The 18901-nt window shown below is 42.4% G+C and overlaps 1 protein-coding gene and 1 pseudogene across 1 annotated transcript in view; one reads left to right on the top strand and one right to left on the bottom strand.

The window, feature by feature from the left end:
- Positions 1-1323: 1323 nt before the first annotated feature.
- LOC134297070 (zinc finger protein 271-like) overlaps positions 1324-18901 on the bottom strand; it is a 46293-nt gene continuing 28715 nt past the window's right edge. Inside the window, exon 7 of the mRNA XM_062973680.1 lies at positions 1324-6486. Within this exon, the coding sequence (XP_062829750.1) occupies positions 5024-6486 (1463 nt within the window). The 3' untranslated portion in view covers positions 1324-5023. The remainder of the gene's footprint in view (positions 6487-18901) is intronic.
- Positions 3319-4051, top strand: LOC134295847 (PWWP domain-containing DNA repair factor 3A-like; annotated as a pseudogene).

Here is an 18901-nt window from a genome sequence, read left to right on the forward strand (position 1 = left end):
AACTGCCATGAATCAATGCAATGGGATCATGGGAGTTGTAGTTTTAGTCTTCTTGAAGAGTTGGTAGCTCACTAAACTATAAATTCCAGGACTATAGTATTGAACCGTGGCAATTAAAGTGTCTCAAAATGTGCTAATTATACAGTGTAGATGCAGCCTTGCTGAGTGCATACTGCAGGGGTTACTGGGAATGGACTTTGATTTTGGGAGTTATAGTTCACCTGTGTCTACAAAGCACAGAACCCAGCTGATGTCAGATCTGGACCAAACTTGGCACAGACCCAACATGGCCAACTGTGCATACAGGCCTGGTTTGGGGGTGATTGACCTCGGATCTGGGAGTTGTAGTTCACCCTTATTCAGAGCCCTGAACCTAGCCGATGACAGATCTGGACTAAACTTGGCAAACAGACCCAACATGGCCTACTGTGAATACTTAAAACAATGGGTTCCCCTAAAACTGTGAAGACCAAAATCCACTGCTTGTGGTAATATGAAAATAACTAAGCAAACTCTATGAATATATTACAATAACATATATCCAAAAAAACAGGACTGTCCCAATTGCATGTAAGTAGAAATCAGCAGTTCTTCTCTTGAAGTATAAGGCCAAGTTTTTCATGTGAGTAAATGTCCTGTTCTTTATTACATATGAGTAGACTTCAGTTCCCATATAACTTGACTCAAACCTGCAACCGGTTTCGACTCACAGGAGTCTTCATCGGGCGGTTGGGTCTACAAATAATACATATCATATATACATGTAATCAAGCAATTTGTAAAGAAAGTTTACAAAATTTTTTTACAACAAAGTATATTCAGGCACTCACATGAAAAACTTGGCCTTATACTTCAAGAGAAGAACTGCTGATTTCTCCTTATATGCGATTGGGACAGTCCTGTTTTTTGGATATATGTTATTGTAATATATTCATAGTTTGTTTACCTACTGCGAATACTGGCAGGGTTTGGGGCGATTGCCCTGGGAATCTGATAGTTGTAGTTCACCCTTATCCAAACAGTACTGAACCCAGCCAACAATGGACCTGGACCAAATTTCAGTGATATTACCTAACATCCCAAAACAAAAATGCCTTCTTCTAATAACTCAGGAACTGCCGGGTCCCCAAGATAGTTATTTGATATAAATCCATCAGAGGAATGGGCAGTTAGTCTATTATACTAAAATAGCTGAGACTTATCCCACTTTAAAGAGTAAACATTCTAAATTAGCGCAAGTCTTCATGGAGTGCGATCCACTGGGTCTCACAAAATGTATGTACTACTTCCAAAGAGACTTTGTATAAAAAAAAATCCTTTGCCTTAATGAGCCACAAGATTTTTTATTATCTTATGTCCCTGGCATTTGGTGCTCCATATTCAAGAAACTTTCCAATAAGTGATCTTCCTGAAGTATAGAATCTCAAGCAGTCCAGCGCAGGAACAACTCCTATCCCTTCATGTACTACATATTGATTGAACTCCAGACACACATCGTCTGTGAGAGTTGGTCATGAAGCTGATGGGAACTGCAACATCTGGAGTGATACCTTTCCCAGTCCCGATTTACTGGAACAATATGTAAAGAAGTGGCAGGAAGACACATTACCTATTTTCATGTAAAATAAAATAAACATTTCTAAGCTAGTTTAGATATAATCAGCAATATCATGTCTCATTAAGAAGTCGGATCATCCGACGAGGTTTTGGAAATAAATCAAAGAATTGTCCATCAAAAATTAGGAATTGTGTCATTGTATATCAGGCATGGGCAAACTTTGGCCCTCCAGGTGTTTTGGACTTCAACTCCCGCAATTCCTAACAGCCTACTGGCTGTTAGGAATTGCGGGAATTGAAGTCCAAAACACCTGGAGGGCCAAAGTTTGCCCATACCTGTTCTATATGAATATTTTAGTTGCTTGTAATGAACTGCTACGAGAACTGCCCTTCTTCTTGTATTAGAAGACTTATAACAGGCATGAGCAAATTTTAGTCCTCCAGGTGTTCTAGACTTCAACTCCCACAATTCTCTAATAGTCTACCAGCTATTAGGTGAAGTGGTGAAGTGCCGGGTCCGGGAATGTGGGGGAGTCCAGTTGCCAGGCTGTGGCTTCGGCTGAAGGATTCCTCCTGAGTTAGGCAGAAGAGAGGAAGCAGAAAAAGCAACAAGTACAGAACATCTTTGTGAGAATTGCTGTGAGTTTTCCGGGCTGTACGGCCATGTTCCAGAAGTATTCTTTACTGACGTTTCGTCCACATCTATGGCAGATATCCTCAGAGGTTGTGAGGTCTGTTGGAAACTAGGCAAGTGGGGTTTATATAGCTGTGGAAGGTCCAGGGTGGGAAAAAGAACTCTCGTCTGTAAGAGGCAAATGCAAACGTTGCAACTGGCCAGCTTGATTAGCACTGAATAGCCTGGTAGCTTCAATGCCTGGCTGTTTCCTGCCTGGGGAAATCCTTTGTTGGGAGGTGTTAAAAAAAAGTATTAAAAAGACCCTCTAAAATCTAAAAGATTTGCTACTGCGCCTCAGACAGCAAAATATTTTGGGACAGCCCCATGGTCTGGTTCAGGGTTCCCAACACTGCTTAGCGGCAGTAAGCAGGCTTTCAAACACACATACTTTTTCTTTTTCCCTACTTCTGTCCCTGTAATTAAAGTGAGAGATGATTAGGAGAGGAAACTGTAAGGGAAGGGAGAAAAAAACTCACAGGTTTCAGGTCTTGGAGTTCTTTTCTCTTTTGGAAACTAGGCAACTGTGTCAGACTACACAGAGTAGCCATTGAAATACACAAGCATGTGGACAATTTCAACAGAAAGAAGGAAACCAAGAAAATAAACACAAGCTGGCTACCAGCATTTCAAAAATCTAAAATCGAGACAGTAAATAAAGAACAACATTCAGAAGACAGGGGAATTCCAGACAAGACAAAAATCAGAGGCAGTTAACACCTCCCAACAAATGATTCCTCCAGGCAGGAAGCAATCAGGCTCTGAAGTTGCAAGGCTACTTGGATCTGGAGGGACCACCTTTCGAAGGGAAGGGAGAGGAAAGCTGGATTCTCAACGAGGAACCATCAAAGTTTCCAAGCACCGATGTTGGAGAAGACCTGGAGTCCTGTCAGAGAGAGGTCCTTCCGCCTCACTTTTAGCAGCGATAAGGATGAGGAGTTGCCTGGCTTCTTCCTGCCTCAAGAACTCAGTTCTATTGAAGTAGGGAAGCTGGTTTGGTGCAAGGTGCGAGATACCCATATTGGCCTGCTGTGGTGAAGAGCATTAAGTGGAAAACCTAGGCCAGCGTGGTCTTCATCGAGAACAGCATGGAGAAGGGCAAAGGCTTCTCTGTCTGTCTGAGAAACCTGAAACACTTGGATTGCAAAGATGCAATAGATGCAGCCCAAGTAAAGTACAAGCACATCAACTGGTGCAACAATTTAATAGAGAACTACCGGATCAGAGTTGGTTCGCGGGGTCCTTCTTACAGTATTGTTCCAACGCCATGAGCTTTCCGGGGCAGAATGAAGTCCTCCTGCACTTGTCTCTGATTAAATTCCTAAACACCGAGGAGGAAGAGGGCCAGGGCACTCCCTCCAGGGCGTCTCAGCCGAAGCGGACCAAGAAGCTGCTCCCTGACCGGACAAGGGCGGCCAGGGACATGGCCAACCAAAAGCTGATTGATTTCATTGTCAAGGCTCAGGGGGCTGAGGAGCACCTGCGGCGGCAAAGTCCTCGCTGTGGCTAGCCCAGTTCCTCCTTGGCCACCAGCGCCTCATTTGAGACCTACTTGGGAGGATGACGCCCAGCAAGACCTGGTCTTCTACTCTTTGGAGGAGATGTATCACTAGACAGGCAAAAAAAATCCTTCCAAGCTTCTGCGGGGACAGGGTCCACTTCATCTTGGACGTCCTCTTCCCAGAGGCCATCATTTATGCCATTGCAGCTCTAGATCAGATTGAATATCAGAAAGCTGAGGAGAAATACTCCAAGGGGCCACCTGTGAGCCAATGGGAAAGATGAATATTTGAGGAGAAAATTTGGACCCTCCACAGATAGAAAAATCTCACTTGCTTAGTTTCCAACAGACCTCACAACCTCTGAGGATGCCTGCCATAGATGTGGATGAAGCATCAGGAGAGAATGCTTCTGGAACATGGCCAGAGAGCCCAGAAAACTCACAGCAACCCAGCAATTCCATCCATAAAAGCCTTCAACAACAGCTTTGTGAGAGACGGTTGATGTGAAAAATGAGTGAGCCAGGCAAGATTGTAGCATAGCATCCACCTCAGTGGGTGGTTGAGGGATTTTTAGTTTGACAAAAGAATGTTATACATTGGAGGATTTTTGCTGTCTAAAAAGAAATTGTTACAATACTATAGAGATATAGAATCTTATCTTATCAAGAGTTAGGTTTGTTAAAGCCTGCTGGGATCAATGGACATTGATTGTTGGATTCTGAAATGCAAAACTGTAAAGCTTTTCTTGCAGAAGTCTTTTTTCTGGCAGACAGCAAGGTTTGGACCTCAAGAGACAGATCCCCTGGTGTCTGGTAAGGCATGATCTCAGCACAAAGTTTTGCTCACAGTCCAGGAGGAGAACGAAATCAGAAGGTGTATCTACATTAGAAGTTCTAGAACTGGACTGGAGACTTTTAAGAACTTTTCTCACAGTTTGGCAGTGAACAGGATTCACACAAAATGCAAATGAGATGTAAAAATGCAATATAACCACATCAGAGTTTGGGTGGAGGAATGCATATGCATGAAAAACAAGTATGTTGGTGCGAACACTAGTCAAGATTTCTTCTACCTGATTAGCTAGATTTCTATATGCAGGGCATATTCTGTGACGTTTTAAACAAGGAAGCAGTCAATTATAGAGTCTCATTTTAGTAAGATTTGTTAAATCCAGGAGCAGATTTTTCTTTGTGTGAATTTCAGCTACAATATCTTTTGTCTATATTAAGCACTAACATATATCTTTGTAGGTTTTTTTCAATTACAGATTTTCTCTCCTGTGTGCCAGTTTTCATACATTCTGAGCCTCAGTTTCAACCGACAGTGGGTCAATCTGATTTCCTTCTACGGATTCACTTGCGCTCATAGCACCGGCATCCTGATCTAAGGCTTCCTCCTCGGCCTGTAAATGCAAGCTCAGCTCAGTATGGGTTCTCCCATGCCGAACAAGGTGCGACCGCCGGCTGAAGCTTTTGTCACAATCTGGGCAGTCGTACGGTTTTTCTCCCGTGTGAATCCTCTTGTGCCGGACGTAATGGGACTTCCAGTTAAAGTTCTTCCCGCACTCGGAACAATTAAACTCTTTCTCCTCCCCTGGGGAGCTCTCTCGTCTCTCTATAAGGAGAGGCAGATTATTGGATGTTTTCTGACCAACAAGGCAGTTGAAGAGTTGGGTCTTCACCACTTTTCCCTCCTGGGCATTCCCGCTGTTGATAAAGAACGGGCTACTCTGATAGCGGGACTCACTTTCCGAGCATTCATATGATTGATCTTCCTCCTTCACGGCAGTAACAATGAGTGAACAGTGACCGTCGGTCGTCTCATTGTTTTGCCAATCGCCGAGTTGGTCTCCTATTGGCGCGGCTCCGTGTGGATTCACTCCTGCAATGAGGGAGCAATGGTTATAGTCTGTTTTGCCGTCGGGATATTTAGAAGACTGATTCTCCAAATCAAGGTGCTTGGGTGGATTTGTGCCCGAAAGGAGGAAGGAGCCGTCTTCGTACCCGGTCTGGCCGTCTGGCCACTCATTTGGCTTCTCGCTCATGTGGACCCTCTCATGCCGAATCAGCTTGGATATCTGGTTGAAGGTTTTCCCGCAAGTGAGGCATATGAACGCCTGGGTGCCTTTGTGGATTATCTGATGCCTCGCCAGGTTGGATTTATTGGTGAAGACTTTCCCACAGTCTTCGCACTCATGACCTTCCCGTTCCATGTGGGTCCTCTGGTGTCGATTCAGCTTTGACTTCTCCATGAAGCTCTTCCCGCACATGGAGCATGTGTATGGCCTTTCTCCGGTGTGGGTCCTTTCATGTGTAATCAGGTGCGACTTCCAGTTGAAAGTATCCCCGCAAACGGGACATATGAACGGGGTCTCCCCTGTGTGGAGCCTTTTGTGAGCGAGAAGGGAGGAACTCTGAGTGAAGCTTTTCCCACACTCGATGCAGCAATAGAGTTTCTCTCCCGTGTGGATATTTTTGTGTCTAATCAGAGTCGAGGCGTGGCTGAAGGTCTTCCCACAATCGGAGCATTTGTACGGCTTTTCTGCCAAGTGGGTAATCTCATGCCGAATGAGATCAGATTCGAAGCCAAAATTTTTCCCGCAGTCGAGGCACGGATAGGGTTTGTCCCCCGAATGTGTCCGCTGGTGCCTATTCAGGTTGGACCGTTCGGTGAAGCATTTGCCACAGTCCAGGCATTTGTATGGCTTCTCGCCGGTGTGGATTCTCTTATGGGCTACAAGGTTGGAAGCCTGGGCAAAGGTCTTCCCACACTCGTCGCACGTCCTCGGAGTGCGGATGCGCTTTCGGGTTGGCCCTTTGGTAAGAGCTTGGGACTTCTTTGTGAAAGAAACATCGTTATCTGTTCTTTTTCCCACATGCTGCTCAGGATTTCTCTCCAGCCTGTAGGAATTCATAGATGTTCCTTCTTTCTCAAGACAGGGGTCACCGTTTACTCCTGCTAAGCCCAGAGACATCCCAGTTTGTTGGTTTTGTTCAGCTATTTGTGCCTGAGCATCTTCCTTCTTCTCATTGGCTTGTTGATCACCTATTAGAAGATAGAAAAAGAATAATGGAGCACTGTGTTGTCGAAGGCTTTCACGGCCAAAATCACTGGATTGCTGTGAGTTTTCCAGGCTGTATGGCCATGTTCCAGAAGCATTCTCTCTTGACGTTTCGCCTACATCTATGACAGGCATCCTCAGAGATTGTTGAGGTCTGTTGGAAACTAGGCAAGTGGGGTTTATGTATCTATGGAAGGTTCTGGGTGGGAGAAAGAACTCTTGTCTGTTGGTGGCAAGTGTGAATGTTGTAATTAATCACCTTGATTAGCATTGAAAAATCTTGCAGCTTCAAAGCCCAGCATATTATTTGAGAACATAGAGATGCTGGACCACTCTAACAACCACCATTTCACACTACACAGAGAAACCTTTGAAATCCACAAGCAGATGGACAATTTCAACAGAAAGGAGGAAACCATGTAAATGATAAAAAAAATCTGGCTAAAACTCTAAAATTAGGACAGTAAATGAAGAACAACACTCTGAAAACAGGGGAATTCCAGACAGCAGACATTCAGGGCCTGGACATTCATAGCACCTCTCAACAAAGGATTTCCACAGGCAAGAATCAGCCAGGCTTCGAAGCTGCAAGGCTTTTCAATGTTAACCAAGGTGATTAATTGCAACATTCACACTTGCCACCAACAGACCAGAGTTCTTTCTCTCACCCTGGTCCTTCCACAGATATATAAACCCCACTTGCCTAGTTTCCAACAAACCTCACAATTTCTGAGGACACCTGCCTTAGATGTGGGCGAAACATCAGGAGATAATGCTCCTGGAATATGACCATGCATCCCACAAAATTCACAGCAACATGGAGCAATCTTATTCAGAGAACAGAGGAAAAGCTGTGAGATGAAAACCTTTTTTTGCATAGGGATGGAAAATTCTGGTGCCTTCACAAAAAAGCTTCATCAAGAATGGCTGAAAATTTGGGTGCAGTACAAGTCTCAATTAACCAGATAACGTTTGATTTTGAGTTATGGGGCTGGGCTTTTGACCTCCTTGTGATGTTATGGATCATATGGAGAAGGGATATTATTAGATCAATTATGACAAGTGAGTCCACAAACTTTTTAAGCCAAAGGTCAGTTCACAGCCTTTTGGGGGGGGCCAGACTGTAGTTTGGGGGGGGGGGGAAAGAATGCATTCCTATGCATAATGCATATGTCTTATTTATAGTGGGAAAAAAACCTATGAAAGAACAATAATTTATGGGAAACAGAACAATTTTAACTAATGTAAATGTACCAGTCTTTCAATGTGAATTTTGGGCCTGCTTTTGGCTGATGGGAGAGTTTAGTTAATTCAGATTGTTGTGTGCCTTCAAGTACTTTCAGACAGTGTCTCAGGGTCTGGTGGAATCTCCTTCTCTGGAGGTTTTTCAGCAGTGGCCATCTTTCGGGAGGGCTTTGATTGTGGTCAAAAAGGGGAGTGAGGGAGGGAGGAAGTAAGGAAGGGAAGCCTGGAGAGAGAGGGCCGGTGGAAATTTGAACAGGGGCTGCAATTGACCCCCGCTGGACTTTGGATATGCCTGAATTAAGGTGACATCATTGTGTATTAGATGTAATAAGGAAGAATCTGTTAGGGTAGGTGAAAGATATCCTGCATCTATGGATTAACCACCATGACTTACTCCAGTGGAATTTTGGGATTTGCAGTTTAGTGAGACACCAGAATTCTTTGGTAGAGAAGGACCTTATAAATCTACAACTCCCGTGATTGAACTCCACTGAATTATGGCAGTTCAAGTGGCACCATTGTACAATGTAGACCAGGCATGAGCAAACTTCGGCCCTCCAGGTGTTTTGGACTCCAACTCTCACCATTCCTAACAGCCGGTAGGCTGTTAGGAATTGTAGGAGTTGAAGTCTGAAATACCTGGAGGGCCGAAGTTTGCCCATGCCTGGTGTAGACACTCTTAACTTCAGCTGAAGAGGCCTGAATATCTTTATATTTTCATCATCACTCCTCAAAATTAGATTTACTCCACCCAACATCTTCCATTTCCCCCTACTGTAAAGCAAACTACCCATCCCACCCTTCAAGTCTTACATCTCTCTTTGGTGCTTGTGTGGATGTCAGTGTCATTTTGGTACATAAGGATGAACACTCCTAGCCTGAACACTGAAAACAGAGGAAACAATACATACACGTTGGGGAGGGGGAGTTTTGTTCAGAGTACCTGAAGCACCATTTTAAAAGAAGACGTCTTTAAATAAAGTATAACAAAATAATAACAGCAATAATAGTAATAATATTTACCCAGGAAATCCACATTCTCAGCAAGCTCCTGGGTGATATTCTCACTGTAGGGAATATTTTGATCTGGATCCATCACTGTACCTTGGTTGTCTGGGAAATATACAGCAGCTTCTTTAATATTAACTGGCATCTGAAAGACAAAAAACACCATTAGTAGTAGTAATAGTAGTAGTAATAGTAGCAGCAGTATTCCCACAAGCATCTTGCCCCATTTCTAACAGTAGAGAATCTAACTATAAAAAGCAAGTAATATAAGTAGGTTCTCCCATGTTAGTAGATGTTTGGGGGCACAAGACCCCTGCAAAAGTGGAAAGAAAGGCAAATATGAAAAATGCCATTTTTCTGCTTGAGAGATGTTGAGATCCTCCAGCCTGATGTCTGCCAGAGATTGACTTCAGAATCACACTGGAGAACTGTTGCGGTACAGCCTGAGGCTGATGGGTTCACTAATGGTTTAGAGAGAATTGTGGGGTTTCCTATGAGATTTTCTGGGGCACAAAGTGAGGAAGATTCAAATCAGAGAAATGATGGTTCTTTCTGGGAAATAACTGCCTCAGAAAGCGCAGGGCTTCAAGGTCAGTTAGCGAAGCCAGAAACTGCACCATTAGCTAATGAGTCAGGTGACGAGCAAAGTGATACGGAAGGCTCCCAGGGAAAAACACCTGGAGCTCCGGAGGTCAACAAAAGCGTTTGTTTACAGATTAGAGCAAAAAATAGACAGCTCTGGTCGTAGCATTTACGTGGGAAAGTTGAGGAGAGAATTCTTGGGAAAAGAAATTACTTCATGGGTGTCTATTAATTGGCAAGTTGTTTACATAAGAGTTAGTTCAGGCAACATAGCGTTCAAGTGAGAAGCTAGGCCTGAGTTCCCTGGTTCTTGTCTCAAGTCAAGTCTTGGTTTTGGATTTAAGCATCCTGGATTTTTTCTAAGTTCTTGGTTTATAGTCCTGCTCAAGTTCTACCAAGTATACCTTTGCTTGTGGACTTACACTGTGCTTATGACTTTCTGGCTATTCCTGGACTACATTACCTTGGGATTTGAATGAGACATTTGGATTACTGCCTGGTTACTATTTATTGTTAATCCTTTTTTGGATTATACATCTTCTTTCCTTATTTCTGTTTTTTCACATATTTTATGTGTTTTTACAATAAACTGCTTGCTTATACTCTGGACTTTTGTGTGGTGCTGTGGTCATAGGGGTGAAACAAGAACCTCAAAAGTCCTTTCCCTCTTTGAATGAATTTTCTAAACCAATAAATGTAGATTTACTTCCCAGTTTACTATCAGCAGGACAGTTAAAAGCTGGCATTGGTCACAGGGCAAGATGTGTGATCAGGAACTCTCTTTTAATTTGCCAACATCATAACAAATCCCACATGTGGAATTATCATCTGCTTTTCCTCCTGTTCCCCCAAATTCCTTTCCTGCCTCAAACTATGGCCCAACATTTGACAAAGAAAACTCTAACTCTCCCTTTCCTTTAGGCAGCTTTATTTTTACAATATAAGTGTATATACCTGGCTTTACCCGGGTATCATTGGGGCCGCTGTTTGCTTTTCTTTTTCTGTTGGAAATAGCAACCTTCTTCAAGACTCCACTAGTAATTTGTTTTGTGTATGATTCTGTTTGCTTACTGTATTGTTGCCAATTGTACACCGCCCGGAGTCCCTTCGGGTGAGAAAGGCGGGATAGAAATATTGGAAATAAATAAATAAATAAATAAAAATATTGTACATGTATGTTTTGGCATGCAACTTTCCCTTTACTCTATGTTTCTTGAGGTTGCGGGAGGTGCTGAGGACCACATGGTCAGATCTGGGTCTGCTCAGTTAACATGTGCGCGGTATTTGTTACATTTGTGTCATTCATGTTTCCGTTTCATACCGTCTATTTGGCTGGCACGAAACGGAAAGGCCCCTCCTGGAACAAAAATGCAATCAATACGAAAGGCAGGCGGGAACAGGTACTGGCTCCAAGCCTGCTTTTCGGATGGATTACCTGGGGCCTGGCAGGGCCTGCAGCCAAGAGTCGAGTAAGGAGCGCTCCTTACTCGGCACTCAGCTGCAGGCACCAGGGCCTCACAGGGCCAGCAGCCGAGTGCTGAGTAAGGAGTGCTCCTTACTCGGCACTTGGCTGGGCCTACTTTGTTTTTGTCTCTTGAGAGCAGGATAGAGAAACAAGACATTTTATGGGAGAGTAGTTTTTGGCCAGTGAAAAGAACACTTCTGAAGAACTGCTATATTTTGTGCATTGCCATAATCTCTATTCCTAACAGATCAGAGACAATGAGGTTACCAGTCTAACAACTGAAAACCAAATTGCCCCTGCATAAGTACATGTGGATATATACCACTTAAGAGAAGATTTTACTCCAATGAGTTTTTGGCTCTTCTCTGAAAGATCATACTTTTCCAAAAGGTTATGATTTTCAAATGGTTGTGAACGCCATTTGTTCATAAACAAACATGCATGCAAACATGCAAACTTTGACTTTTATATATACAGTAGAGTCTCACTTATCCAACATTCGCTTATCCAATGTTCTGGATTATCCAACACATTTTTCTAGTCAATGTTTTCAATACATCGTGATATTTTGGTGCTAAATTCGTAAATACAGTAATTACCACATAGCATTACTGCGTATTGAACTACTTTTTCTGTCAAATTTGTTTTATAACATGATGTTTTGGTGCTTAATTTGTAAAATCATAACCTAATTTGATGTTTAATAGCCTATTCTTTGATCCCTCCTTATTATCCAACATATTGGATATCCGGCCCGTTTATGTTGGATAAGCGAGACTCTACTGTATGTGTAGATATAGATCGATTTACTGTATACAATTCCCTGTTGGTGAGGTTACTCTAACAACCACTTTTTTTGTCTGAACTATTTTTCTTCCATATATCCCATTTATTTTTTTCTTCCTACCCTCAGTGACTAATATATAGATGCCAACCTTGAATTAATTCCTGGATGCACCTATTCTGCCTTGGAGAATAGCTCTTTTTTGGATGCAATATATATTACAGGTTGGAAGATTTTGGTTTAGTTTCTTTCCAGCCTTTTCTCTGGGACAGAAAATTGTTATTTTCTGGCAGAGCAAGAAGTAAATCTGGTGAGGAATCCCCAAAGCCATGCTTCAGACCATCTGGTTAGCCGCAGGCAAGAGAAATGATCCATAATTCAGCAAGAGCCCTCTGATGCTTTCCTTCCCTTTCCAAAAAAGCCAACACACACAAATGCAGCCTGCAAAGATTTTCCTCTAGATCTGCAACATTCATTTATACTGGTTCCTTTTTTGCCAAAACAGTAAGATTGCTCAAAACAGCTGTAAACACAACAGAAAAAGGAAACAAATAAAATGAAAACCAACCATATCAAGAGATACTGACAAGCTCCTAAAGTGTCCAGTACACGCCCAGCAGCAATGCATCATCTAGTCATGCTTTAAAGAAAGCAGTTTACATACCAAAGGCTTGCATAAACACGTTAAAATGTATTCCAAGCATGTTGATGGGAGGGCAACAAAAAAGCACAAAGTTACAGTTCAGAGAAGAGAAATGGGGTGTATCTAAACTGCGGAATTAATGCTGTTTGACACCATTTTCACTACCGTGACCCAATGCTCTGGGATTTGTAGTCTGGTGAGGCACAAGCAAGACCTTGTAAAACTGCACCTCCCAGGATTCCATAGCATAGAGCCACGGCAGTTCAAGTGGTATCAAACTGCATTCATTCTACAATGTAGACACACCCAAAGTCACATTTCCCCCTCAAAAAAAAGACCACAGCTCCACCTACACTGACATATAATCTAGTTTCTGAATCTGGATTACCTGCTTTGGACTGGATTATATGGCAGTGTAGACTCGGGCCTCTTCAACACTGCCATATAAAATCCAAATTATCTACTTTGAACTGGTTTATATGGCAGTGTAAACTCAGATAATCAGGTTCAAAGCCGACAATGTAGATTTTCTGCTTTGATAACCTGGATTATATGGCAGTATAAAGGGGCCTCACATAACCCAGTCCAAAGCAGATAATCTGGATTCAGAAACTGGATTACAGTATATGGCATTGCAAATCCAGCCTACATGGCACAAAGATGCTATATAACAAACCTACCTTTAGTGGGTTGCTGCGTGTTTTCTGGGCTGTCTGGCCATGTTCCAGAAGCATTCTCTCCTGATGTTTCATCCAGATCTATGGCAGACATCCAGAGAGGTTGTGAGGTCTGTTGGAAACTAGGCAAGAGGGGTTTATATAGCTATGGAATGATGTCCAGGGTGAGAGAAACAACTCTTGTCTGTTGGGGGAAAGTGTGAATGTTGCAATTGGCCACCTTGATTAGCATTAAATGGCCTTGCAGCTTCAAAGCCTGGCTGCCTCCTGCCTGGGGCAATCCTTTGTTGGGAAGTGTGGTTTCTTGTCTGGAATTCTTGTTTTTGAGTGTTGTTCTTTATTTACTATCCTGATTTTAGAGTTTTTTAAATACTGGTAGCCAGATTTTATCCTTTTCATGGTTTCCTCCTTTCTGTTGGAATTGTCCACATGCTTGTGGGTTCAATGGCTTCTCTGTGTTGTCTGACATGGTAGTTGTTAGACTGGTCCAGTATTTGTGTTCTCTAATAATATGCTGTGTCCAGGTTGGTTCCTCAGGTGCTCTGCTATGGCTGACTTCTCTGGTTGAGTTAGTCTGCAGTGCCTTTCATGTTCCTTGATTCGTGTTTGGGCAATGCTGCGTTTGGTGGTCCCTATGTAGACTTGCCCACAGCTGCATGGTATCCGGTATTTATTTTATTTATTATTTATTTACAGCATTTATATTCCACCCTTCTCACCCCGAAGGGGACTCAGGGTGGATCACATTGCACACATAAAGGCAAACATTCAATGCCATAACTTGAACAGAGACAAGACGCAGGCACGGGCTGGCCTCGAACTCATGACCTCTTAGTCAGAGTGATTTGTTGCAGCTGGCTTGCTATCCAGGCTCCGCCACAGCCCGGTAGACTCCTGCAGAGGTGAGAGGACCCCTCTTGTCCTTCACTGACTGCAGCATTTGTTGATTTTCTTTGTGGGTCTGTAGATAGTTTGTAGGTTGTGTTTCTTCATCAGTTTGCCTATGCGGTCAGTGGTTCCCTTGATGTATGATAAGAAGAACACTTTTCCTCTGGTTGGATCTTTGTCTTGACTCTTAACCACCATGCCAGACTACAGTGGTTCTCAACCAGTGTGTCCCCAGGTGTTTTGGCCTACAACTCCCAGAAATCCCAGCCAGTTAACCAGCTGTTAGGATTTCTGGGAGTTGAAGGTCAAAAACATCTAGGGATCCCAGGTTGAGAACCACTGGACTACACAGAGAAGCCATTGAAATCCACAAGCATGTGGACAACTTTAACAGAAAGGAGGAAACCATGAAAATTAACAAAATCTGGCAACCAGTATTTAAAAACTTCAAAATCAGGACAGTAAATAAAGAACAACACTCAAAAACAAGGGAATTCCAGACAAGAAACAATCAGGTCCTACTAACCCCTCCCAACAAATTATTCCCCCAGGCAAGAAGCAGCCAGGTTTTGAAGCTGAAAGGCCATTCAATGCTAATCAAATTGGTCAATTGGAACATTCATACCTGCCTCAAACAGACAAGAGTTCTTTCTCCCACCTTGGATCTTCCACAGATATATAAAACTACACTTGCCTAGTTTCCAACAGACCTCACAACCTCTGAGGATGCCTGCCATAGATGTGGGCAAAACGTCAGGAGAGAATGCTTCTGGAACATGGCCAAAACTCACAGCAACCCAGTGATTCCGGCCAAGAAAGCCTTGGACAACACAAACCTACCTTTAACCTGGCAAATGGCGAAGGCTTTGTTTCTCTTCCTCTAGGAAGGAAGGAAGGAAGGAAGGAGGAACCATTCCTGTCCAAAATATTTTCTTTTAAAATCCCATCTTTTTGGTATAGATTTACTCCCAAATTTCATGCTTTAGCTCTGTACAATTTCCAGAACTACAGAGCTGATGTGGATGTTTGAAAAATAGGAGACAAAAAGAATCAAAAGAAAGGAGCCACAGAGTTCCTGCCTGTTTCCATTGATTACAAACCCATTTCTGGAGTTTGCCAGCCAGGCAGGACTACCTACTCCTTTGCATGCATTTTATTGCAATTTTTGGGAGAAAATAAACCCGTACCTTGCTTTTTGCTGCTCCAAGAGAAAGGTTTCAAGCCCAGCGAGGTCTTTTTTCCTGGAAGAGGCCAGAGATCACCATAGGCCAGAAGGGGAGGGGAAAAAAGAGAGAGCAGGCAATAGGACTCCTATTTTGATGCAGAGGTGTGCTCGGCTCTGGGCCCGCGCATGCGCATTCGCCGCTCTCTGCGTCTCCCTTAACTTTGCCCACACTTGCCTTGGGTGGTTTAGCAACAGCATATGCTTTAAAAAAGCAACTTCAGCAGATCCCATGTGATCATGCAATCCCTGGCTAGTGGATCTCTCTGCCAAAGGGCTGCTGCTTCACCAAGCTACAGATCCCATGGATTTCCAAGCATTTGAGCCATGGGAGTTTTAAACTGGGATCAAACTGCATTAATTCTGCAGTGTAGATGCACCCAAAGTCACATTCCCCTACAAAAAAAATATGCACCAAAAATGCTGTTTGGGAGAAGGAGCTGTGTTGCAAAAGGTCCCCTTATTTAGAAAGTTGCCAAAGCTTTATATGTTCTTTTAACTGGTTTTAATGTGTTTTAACTCTTGATGTGTTTAACTTTTCCTCTGCTTTGATGCATAGATAGAGTTGCTTAAGAAAATTATTATTGTTATTATTACAGGTTGATATGTAGCCCTTCTCCAGAATCCTGAAATCCAAAATACAGTAGAGTCTCACTAATCCAACACTCACTTATCCAACATTCTGGATTATCCAACACATTTTTGTAGTCAATGTTTTCAAAACATCATGATATTTTGGTGCTAGATTCGTAAATACAGTAATTACAACACAATATTACTGCGTACTGTACTACTTTTTCTGTCAAATTTGTTGTATAACATGATGTTTTGGTGCTTAATTTGTAAAATCATAACCTAATTTGATGTTTAATAGGTTTTTCCTTAATTCCTCTTTATTATCCAACATATTCACTTATCCAACGTTCTGCCGGCCCGTTTATGTTGGATAAGTGAGACTCTATTGTATTATTATTATTATTATTATTATTATTATTATTATTTTATTATGACACAGCAAACAAGATAGATATGTTGGATTTCGTTTCACAAAATCACAAGGCAGCGCCCAAACAAGAGTCAAAGAACATGAAAGGCACTGCAGACTCACTCAACCAGAGAAATCAGCCATAGCAGAGCATTTGATGAACCAGCCTGGACACAGGATATTATTTGAGAACACAGAAATGCTGGACCACTTCAACAACTATCATGTCAGACTACACAGAGAAGCCGTTGAAATCCACAAGCATGTGGACAACTTCAACAGAAAGGAAGAAACCATGAAAATGAACAAAATCTGGCTACCAGTATTAAAAAAACCTCAAAAATCAGAACAGCAGATGGGAAGCAACACTCTGAGGGCGGAGGAGCCCCAGAGACGTCTAATGACTCTGAACAAAGGATACCCCCCAGGCAAGAGACAAACCTTTCCAATGCTAATTAGGGTGATTAACTGCAACATTAACACTGACTTCCAACTGACAAAGGATTCTTGTCACACCCTGGACTCTCCACAGATATATATTTACCATCTTTGCCTAGTCTCTCCATGCCTCACAACCTCTGAGGATGCCTGCCATAGATGTGGGCGAAATGTCAGGAGAGAATACTTCTGGAACATGGCCACACAGCCCGAAAGACATACAACAACCCTGACTCAGCAATAGCTTAGGCTTTCAAGCTGAAGCTGAGTTATTGTCTTCGTCTTTTGAATCAGCATCTTTGTCTGGCCCCAAGAGTCTACTAGGTGCTTTTGTTTTATCTTGCTGCAATATGGAGTTCAGGATGTGACACAGCGGGGAGGCGGTGGCAAAGGCCCTGGTTAATTGCTCTTTATGTTGGGTGATCCAAAATGTCCATAGACCCTATCATTCCAGATGGCCTGGCTATCAGCCCTCTGAGGTCTGGTCATATAAGAGCCATTTACTTATTGTCCATGTAAATGGGTTTGGTCAAATCCTTTGTTAGGGAATTACTGGCTCAGGAATTTTGGAAACTCTAAGAGCCATGTGTTGCTGACTTTTAAGAAGCAGCCTGCTTTCCTTCATATAGACATACAGTAGAGTCTCACTTATCCAACACTCGCTTATCCAACGTTCTGAATTATCCAACACATTTTTGTAGTCAATGTTTTCAATACATCACGATATTTTGGTGCTAAATTCGTAAATACAGTAACTACATAGCAATACTGCGTATTGAACTACTTTTTATGTCAAATTTGTTTTCTAACATGATGCTTTGGTGCTTAATTTATAAAATCATAATAGGCTCTTCCTTAATGCCTCCTTATTATCCAACATATTCACTTATCCAACATTCTGCCGGCCCGTTTATGTTGGATAAGTGAGACTCTACTGTACATACATACATATAGAGAATAAGGAATGGGGCAGGAGAGCATACACAGAGTTCATAGGAAGGGGGAATCATGCAGGGTCTAAGGGGAAGTCACATCAGCCCCCCCCCCCCTCCCAAATCCATAAAAATTCATAAAGTTTGGCAAGAGTTTATAAAAGTTCCTACAAAGTTCATGAAAGTTCGTGGAAAGTCCGTAAGACTTCATAAGAGTTCATGGGGGTGTATAGAAGGCCCTAGGAGCACTGAGTAGCCAAAGTCCATTCATAAAACAGGAGTTTCATTCATAAAAAAGGAATCTAATTAATAAATAATAGCCAAATTGGTCAGATGCTAGTTTGGTTTACAGGGGCGATGCCATGTGGAGCCATGGGGCCATGGAAAAAGCTTTAGGTTTCCACATGGGGAGAGATAGGGGATTATGGGATCATTGTAGCCGGGTGCCCTTGGCAAAACTATGATTTCCCTGATTTTGAACTATCTTTTACAGAGTCCCGGGGGGGGGGGGGGGTCATATCCGATCACACTACTACTACTACTACTACTACTACTACTACTTGGTGTGCCTTCTCCTCGGTGCATAAATGAACTTCAGGGTTACATTTGAGTCCCATCTCCAAGAGCTCTCATTATCTATATGCAAATATTCCAAAATATGGGCAAAAAAATCCCAAACACTTCTGGTCCTGAGCCTTTTGGATAAGAGATATTCAACCTGTATCATCATCATCATCATCATCATCATCATTATTTGGAGTGCCTTCTTGGTGGATAAGCTTCAGGATCAGACTTGGGTCCCATCTCCAAGATCTCTCGTTATCTATATGCAATTATTCCAAAATTTGGACATTCAACCTGTATTATTACAGTAGAGTCTCACTTATCCAAGCCTCGCTTATCCAAGTTTCTGGATTATCCAAGCCATTTTGTAGTCAATGTTTTCAATATATCGTGATATTTTGGTGCTAAATTCGTAAATACAGTAATTACAACATAACATTACTGTGTACTGAACTGCTTTTTCTGTCAAATTTGTTGTAAAACATGATGTTTTGGTGCTTAATTTGTAAAATCATAACCTAATTTGATGTTTAATAGGCTTTTCCTTAATCCCTCCTTATTATCCAAGATATTCGCTTATCCAAGCTTCTGCCGGCCCATTTAGCTTGGATAAGTGAGACTCTACTGTACTATTATTATTGTATGACACAGCAAACAAGATAGATATGCTGGATT

This window comes from Anolis carolinensis, chromosome 2, assembly GCF_035594765.1.
Source record: "Anolis carolinensis isolate JA03-04 chromosome 2, rAnoCar3.1.pri, whole genome shotgun sequence".
NCBI classification, from domain to species: Eukaryota; Metazoa; Chordata; class Lepidosauria; order Squamata; family Dactyloidae; genus Anolis; species Anolis carolinensis.